General features: G+C 57.2%; 1 protein-coding gene across 2 annotated transcripts in view; it reads right to left on the minus strand.

The window, feature by feature from the left end:
- Positions 1-921, minus strand: part of Phactr3 (phosphatase and actin regulator 3) — a 172951-nt gene extending 172030 nt beyond the window's left edge. For both annotated transcript variants that reach the window (XM_048810719.1, XM_015478753.2), the window contains exon 1: positions 423-921. In XM_048810719.1, the coding sequence (XP_048666676.1) occupies positions 423-540 (118 nt within the window). In that variant the 5' untranslated portion in view covers positions 541-921. The remainder of the gene's footprint in view (positions 1-422) is intronic.
- Between the last annotated feature and the right edge of the window lie 7287 nt (positions 922-8208).

The raw sequence follows: 8208 nt of genomic DNA on the forward strand, positions 1-8208 counted from the left end.
CCCCGGGAGCAGAGCTCTGCCCTGCCGGGGGTCCCCAAGCTGGGCCCCAGGAGCCGGGCGGGAGAGGGAGGGCAGAGCTCAGAGACAGCACTGGGCGGAGGCGGCCACGGTCTCTCTTCCCCAGGAGGTGGGCACCTGGGGAAGGGAAGCCCCCTCCGAGGGGATCGCAAAGCCCAGCAGCCAGAGAGGAAGGCACGCTGCGGAGCGCCCGGCTCTAGCCCGGAAAGCGGCTCCTTTCCGGACAAAGGGCTCCGCAGCGACCCAGCCCTGCATTACCGGGGATGGAACGCGGCCGAGCGCCGGGTTCCTGCCGCAGCTCGCCAATGCTGGTAGGGACGCCGAGCCGCGCGGGGACGCGGACCTGGCGCCACCTGCGTGATGCCTTCCCGACCCCGCCCGGCCGCCCCCGCCCCACCCGTTACCTGGGTTCTCCCCGGCGTCCGCAGAGGAGGTGGCCGAGGAGTCGGTGAGGACGGTGGGGTCACTCTGCGAGCGGCCCCGAGACACGAGGCAGCCGCTCCCGTCCTCGGATGCAGCCATGGGCCCGGCAGCGCGGGGGCAAGTTGGAGGGAGCCTCGCGGAATCAGAGCATCCGAGGCGGCCAAGGTCACCGGCGAGGGGGCTGGAGGGGGCGTCTTTTTAAAAAGGAAAAGAAAAAGGGACTGGGGAAGGGAAGGACCGGGAGGAGGACGCCAGGGCTGGCTTCAGAGCGGGGAGACAATAGCCCCGCCGGCTGCAGCCAGGCGCATCCCGGCGTGCGCGGCCTCGCTTGCTTTGTTATTTATTCGTGTTTATTCCCATTCTTCAGTCTATATTCCAGGAAAAAAAAAGTTGAACCAGGAAATAAAAACTTTTTCTTGTCAGTGTTTATTGCGTGCTTGGGGCAGGGGGTGATGTCCAGGAATGTCTGGGGGTGCTCCCTCCCCCCCCCCCCNTGGGGGTGCTCCCTCCCCCACCCCACCCCCCACCCCCCCGAAAAAAAGGAACAGGGAGAATCTTTGCTCGTGCAATTGCTTTAATCTGAAAGCTGTTCTTGGAGCATCTGTTGGAAAACATTAGGATTCTCCCATCATGCCGCGCGAGGAGCATGACGTCACGGGAGCTGGGAGTGAGAATGAGCGTGGTGATGGGGAGGGGTCTCAAATACTTGAACTGCGCGCTGCCAGGGGAAAGTGGGAGCTGGATCCCGGGTAAGAGCCGCCCACCCATGCCAGCCTGCTCTGGAAACAAGAAAGCGCCCTTCCCTGTCCCTTCCTCCCCCGCCCCCCACCGGCAGGAAGGGAGGAGACCCTGAGGGCGGTGCCGACCTCGGAGGCCAAGCTCCCGAGCGGTGGCGGCTGGCTGCTCTGCTTTCCACTCTGGGGATGTGAAGGCCAGTGGGTCCCACCGCACCCCTCCACCGTGGGAGAAGAGCAATTCAAGACTTTATCCCCCACCACATGGCCTGGCCTGCAGGACGCCCTTTCTGCCCGTCTGCCCTCCCCTTGGCCCCCAACCCTTAGGAAAGGTGCAGCAGGAGGGGTGGGTACCTTCCAGGGAGCTTCCCCCAGACCCCCGTAATGAAGCTGAGGGGACCCAGCAAGGAAGGTGGTACTCTAGGGCTGCTACTCACAGAGGTGCCTTCCAAGGTGCTAATGAGCCCTTCTCACAGTTCTAGATTACGTTGTGGGGTGAGCACAGGTAACTCCTGGTCCCAAGTGACAATGACAACAACCAAGAGCAGTGGAGAAAAGGGAAACCCGATCAAGGAGTGGAGGGGGTGGACAGGCACAGCACTGTGTCACCTAGCCTGGTCCAGGAGGTGCCCAGAGGAGAGGGCATTTCAGTAGACACCAGGAGATGCTGGAGGAGAGGGCTCCCATTTCAGCCCTGCACACAACCCCATGGGGCAGGCAGTGGAACTGAGGATCAGGGAATTTGCCTGGGATCCTCAACTGTCACCTGCAGAGCCGGGACTGGAACCTCGGGAGGCTGCTGTTATGAGGGTCTGGGGGTGCAAGGTGAACACCCTGGCATGCTGAACAACACCCAGTTAAGTGCCCAGGGAGGAAGGAAGAGACGGGGAAGTAGAATGGACGCTCACTCCACAGCCAGCCCCGGGGCTCTCAGGAGTGGCCATGTCAGCAGAGAAAGGGTCCATTCACTTATTCATTCATTCAAAATATTCAGAGTCTGGTATGTGCCAGGCACCACACCAAGCTTAGGGACCTGTGTAGGCAAACACAGAAATGTCTCCACCCCTGAGTCTTCCAGGAAGGAGGGAGGGGAAGCTGAGGATGGTCACCAATAAGCCAGTAGATGCCAAAGACACATTAAATTGCAGTTGGAAATTAATACCATGAAACAAAGAGGAAGTAGAATTCCACAGGACTGGATATTTTTTTATCCACATACAAATGAGCCGGCTCTGTGGTGACGAACGTGTGCCACCCTGGGCTGAGTGTTTTATACCAGGCTGTGATTCCCTCCTCACAACTGCTGGGATGTGAGAGCCGCCCTGGTCTCTGCTTTAGAGATGAGAAGTGAGCGCAGGTCACAGCCACAAGGTGGAGGGCCAGGGCCAGCCCGTATTCCTGATCTAGGTTGTCCATGAGCAAGTCCTCTGAGTCCCCACCCGAACCACACTATTGGCATCTCCCGGTCTGAGTGGGTCATGCCTGGGTCAATTCAGTCCCTTGCACAGAATCTGCATGGAAACCCAGCCGGGCTGAGGCTGGTGGGCAGGGCTCCAGCAATAACTGCCCCCAACCAGGTCTACTGCGCCCTGCGCTGGCTCCTGCTGTGTGGAAAAGGTGCACAGGTAAGTCTGAGTTCATACAGGCAGCCACCAGAGGGAGGGGTCCTCCTTCCTGCTACCAGAAAGATGAAGAGCAGAAGAATGGACTATGGACGTCAGTGTCACCTGGTGCCTTGTCTGTGCATCACAAAGATAATTTCCAGTCCCTTGACAGGGTCTGCACCCCAGAGGCCTTCACCACTGCACCCGCCTGCATACAGCTGAGGGGTCAGAGCAAATCAAATGACCACGCTTAGCATCAGCATCCTAGAGCCAAGGGGGCATGGGAAGCAGAAGACAGAGGCATGGCTACTTATTATTGCTTTAAAAATATATTTTAGCAAAATATTGTGGTTTGTTAAAACTGGGTAGGGATGGAGCTGTTCATCATATTATTCTTTGCCTTCAAGATGTTCTATAATAAAAATAGTTCTGAATTTTTGAGACATTTAGCAACCCACCCACCCCCCCATGCCGGACAGAAGACGGTCAAAGGCCTTGGGTAAACTGCCAGCAGGGAGCTCTTTCCAGCCCGCCCTCTCTAGACCGTGACTGAGCCCCTGGGGGTGTGGAAGGACCTGGCCAGAGGAGTCTCCAGCCTGAGGAGCCATCCTTGTGAAAGTCCCGACTATCCCCTCAACAGATCCCTGGTGAGGGCAGGTAGCTTTGGAAGCCACTCAGCAGCCCTACAGGGGCCAACAAGGCTTCAGGATGGCCCCAGAGTCCCAAAAATGTCCCAACTGATGGATGGGTAAGTATCGCGTGCTCCACTTATCCACATCTGCTGCCCCGCAGCTGGACCTTGGAAACTCCATGCCAGGGAAAGAAGCAGGCATGAACAGCCACAGGTCCTGTGGCTCCACTTTACGAAAAGTCCACAGAACCAGAAAGTAGATTGGCAGATGCCCAGGATGGGGGGCAGGGGCGACGGCCAATGGTCTAGGTCTTTTTTGGAGGTAGGTGCTAGAAATGTTTAAAATGTTCTAAAATTAGATTATAGTAACGGTTTCACAGCTCTGAAAATACACTAAAGCCATTGAATTTTATACTTTGAATGGATGAGCTTTATGGTACATAAGTTCCTTCAGTCATGCTGCCTTTTTTATTTTATTTATTTTTTTTTAGTTGCACAGAGGGGCCCAGGCTGAGCTCTGGATCTGAGGATAGCAGGTGCCACCCCTCACCTGCTGAGCATGATCACCCTGGAGACAGACAGAAGCCCACTGAGGGGCCACCCTGCAGGTCCTAGATCAGAGAACCCAGAGCCTCCCCCCAACCCAGGGCAGCCATGATGATCCCAACACTGTCATCTGAAGGAACCACTAAGAATGGGTGACATCAGTCCAATGGTCCCTTTGCCTCTAAGAAACACACAGTGCTGAAAGGACTGTCCTCTGCCCTGGGGCAGCCAGAAAGGGTGTCATGGTGAAGGGGACACTGGGCTGTCAGAGCATTGCCACCTGCACATATAGGCACACCCATGTGACCACGTGAGGGGTGGTGAGGAAAGACTGCAGGAGGGCCATCCCGCTCAGCCCCCTGTGATGGCCTTATTGTCACAGGAAGTACAGATGAACAGGCACAACCACCCATCAACGTTTCCTGAGCATCTACTTTGTGCAGGAATAGCACAGTGAACAGGACATCTCCTCACCGGGGAATCTGGTTTCCTTCCAAGGATGGTGGAAAGCCACTGGAGGCAGAGGTGGGTCTGCAAAGGACCCCCTGGCTGCTGTTAGGGAAGAGACCAGTGCTGACCAGAAGCAGAAAGGTAGATCAGGAGGCCAGCCGCCTTGCAGGCAGGAGGGGGAGTGGCGTGGGCCCGGCTGGGGGAGGCAGACACAGAGTGCAGGCTGGCTCCAGGGTCCCTGCAGGCTGTGACTGCTGGGCTGGGACGAAAGGGAGGAGCAGCAGATGACTCCCAGGTTTTGGGGGAAGGCTGATGTTATGATGATTAACCAGATATGGGGGGCAGTGTCCAAGTAACCCCCAAGTCTCATATTGGCAACGGGTCAAGTGAGATGCCATTTCCTGGGTGGGCAGGAGGGAAAGGGGGCAGAGGAGAGGAGGGACATTTGGGGTGGGAAGGGGCACAAGCCCTGGGGCAGGGTGACCTGCCCCCACTGCCCACAGGCTGGGCGAGCCCTCTCTGGGCCTGCGTCTCCCATCTGTGGAGCACAGTCACTCTGCTGGGCTGCTCCATGAGACCACTTGGGGTCGTGTCCAGTGCTGGACACAGTGGCAGTGGCTCTCGTGAGGACCCCCCAAGGACTGCTGTGTGCCCTCCACAGTCTTGACAAGCATGGCCAGTGGGCAGGCAGCGGGCGGTGGGCTGTCCTCAGCCTCTGGCACGGACTGCTGTAGCAGCACTGGACGGCTGCCCCCACTTTGCTGCTCTTAGTGCCTTCTGGCTCTTCTCTCCTAGGGCCCTGGTGTCCCTGAAGCCCCCAACCAAAGACCTGGGCTGCTGCCATGTCAGCTCCACAGGGGTCTCTGTCAGGTCTGTTCACCCAAGAATGTTCCCAGCGCTGGTCAGCACCCAGGACATAGAGCTCTGTCGGCTGGGTAAGTGCGTGCATGTGTGTGGTGTGCCCAGGGGCATGCCCAGCCTCAAGCGTGAGCCCCCGGGCTTGGGAAGGACTAAGCGGTCACCCCACCACTCCTTAGTCCATAGGGCTAGCGCTTCTCCTAGAACTTCTCCATGAACACAGTGAAACCAGCAAACTTCAGATACTTTATAGGAACTGCTCAAGCTGCGGTCTAACTCTTGGGAACCAACCAAAGTGGGACAAAAGGGCCAAACACCAGCGTGGGAATTCAAGGACCAAAGAAAAGACAAACCACTGCCTCAGAGGGCAAGGTTAACACGAGGGCAGCTGCACCCTCTTGTGGCCATCAGGGGAACTTCACCAAAGCAGCCAAGCGGGAGCCATCCTTGCACTTCTTGGAGACAGGTCTTAGCCTTGAACTTGACTTCCTTCACCTCAGGACTCCATCTTTGATGGGGGTCTCCACGCAGGGCCTAGCCATTGGATGACTCAGGGAGGAGTTCAGTGCAATGACAACTATAACTTTAAATAAAACACTGCTCTTGTGAAACAAAATCCTCCATTTCACCATTGATGGTCCCCAGGGGAAAGGCACTGGCAGCCAAAGTGTTAACATAGTGGGCATCCCACAGCTTCCTAGAAATGTGCGCAGCCCTCCCTACAGTCCAGTTCATTCTCAGGCTGTCTACAAAGTCCTTTCCAAGCAGAGGTTGAAGACCCACGTGCCAGATTGGGTCTGGATCTTACAATAGGGGGGCCTTCGGCCAGCCATGTCCCCCCTAAACCTAGTGTGCCAAGGGGAGGGCCCCACCTCTGCCCAGCTCACACTCCTGTGACCAGCACAGGAGAGCAATAGCCGCCTGCCTTCTGCTGGTTCCTGTGTGACCCCCACACTCCACAGGGAGCATGAGGACGGAGAACACAGCCGAGAGGCAGGGCGAGGGCAGGAGACCCCAGGGAAGAGGGAAAACAGCCAGCGGGCTCCTGGCGCGGCGTTGTGGCCGAGCACCCATTCCATGTGCAGCTCCACGAAACCTGAAATATTCCAGCGACCCCTCCCTCCCAGACTCTCCCTTGCAGGGGTGCCAGGATGGAAGCAGGGGGACAGGCTGCAGGGGCCCCTGGAAAGATGGGGGTAAATGAAGAGAGCCCCTCGTAAAGCAGGCAGGAACGTGGGCCTTTGTGGCCCTGGCTGAGCTCCTGCTTCCTGACTCGAATGTCTCTGGGCATGGGGCAGCAGCCATCTTCCGACCCTGCAGGGGCACGTGGGGGGACGCAAGGCCGGCAGCGGAGCAAGGAGCCCTGCATCAATCTTGCCTGAGAGCAGGGCTCTTACCCACTCCCTGCTCAGCTCCCACTGTGAGCCAGGGTCCCCAGAACTCTGTGATCACTCACGTGGCTGGAGCTACAACAGACCCGAGAGACAGACTCTGACGCTGCCATTGGGCAAAGGAAGAAAATGAGATGCAAAGCACTTAAGTCCTTGCTGGGGCCACACACCCTCCGGGGCTCAGACCTGCACTGCATTAACATGCCCTGGCCAAGGTGCCCCATCTGACAGGTGTGCCACAGGACAGAGGAGGACTCCCACAGCCCTCCGAGCCTCCCACGCTTGGTGCCTCCCACCTCACTGAAATCCCCACCACCAACCCGACTCAACACGGCCATCCAAGACACCCAACACCGGCTCTACCCCATGCCTTGACCTGCCACCTGGACTGCAGGGGGAAGAAGTGAGCGTGTCCAGCACCATGTGGATTCACAGGGAGTGGGTAGAGCGCCTGGCCAGGCTGGGAAGGGGCCCAGGCCTTCATGGCACCAGCGTTCACTGAGCACCTGCTTTGCGACAGGCCTTGGAGATCTGGGGGGAATCTGCCCAGCAGACACCCCGGGTAGGAAAAGTCTGGAGGCATCCCACGGCAGAATAGCCCCTCAAATCAATCACAATCAGGCAGACAACCACTTCTTTGAGGTTTCCAACCAAAGAATGTGAGCAGGCACGACAGTGAATGAATTGTGGTATGTGCTCTCACAACAGAATCCCACACCAAGGCGGGAGGAACAGAGCAAACCTACACGGGTGCCGCAGTCCTCAGTGAGACACTGTCCTGCCTGCACCCTTCTCTAGGAGTTCAAACACCACCCCACAGTGCTGTCATGGGGTCCCTGAGGACAGCGACCACCTTGGCTCCTGTGACAAGGAACTGGGGTCCTAGGCTGCCCTCCTCTGGCCTGGCTTCCTCATTTGTACCCAAACAGCCCCAGCAGGTTCCCCGGGAGGCAGAAGGTTGGCTCAGGCACTCGGAGACCACGGAGGCCAAGGCGGAGCCACACACTAGCAAGATGACAGGAGGCCTCTCGGGACTTGGTGAAGGACCTAACAGAAGGTGCTGCGAGAGTGGAGGGCCTCTGCAGTCCAGCCTGCAGGAGCGACTGGCCCTTCAGAAAGGCTGGGCAGGTTGACAGGAAGGCCTCACGGGATCCCATGCCACAGGGTAAAACACACGCTGTGTGCATTACAACAGGTGACTTTTAAAAGAGAATAATCGCATTAAAATGATGGCCTCTGCGACCCAAACACTTCCTCCTTCCTCGAATGAGATGTGTGCATTTCAATGTTTCCTGGATTTATACACTTAGGAGACTCTGGGCTGAGTCTCACCATACATAGCCCGGATTTATGTCACCATCCTCCATCACAGAAATGGCAAGCCGCTTCCCGGAGTCACAGTTCCAACACAGCCTCAAGTGGATCTATAAATCACAGAGAATCCATAGCACTAGGTATATAGGTGATACTTTAAAAATAGATCATAAGTTCTGTAGCCATAAAGATGGTAATTCCAGGAATCAATTTGTACCAACCACGAATGGGGATCCTCT

The sequence above is a fragment of the Marmota marmota genome, unplaced genomic scaffold (genome assembly GCF_001458135.2).
Source record: "Marmota marmota marmota unplaced genomic scaffold, marMar, whole genome shotgun sequence".
Classification (NCBI taxonomy): Eukaryota; Metazoa; Chordata; class Mammalia; order Rodentia; family Sciuridae; genus Marmota; species Marmota marmota.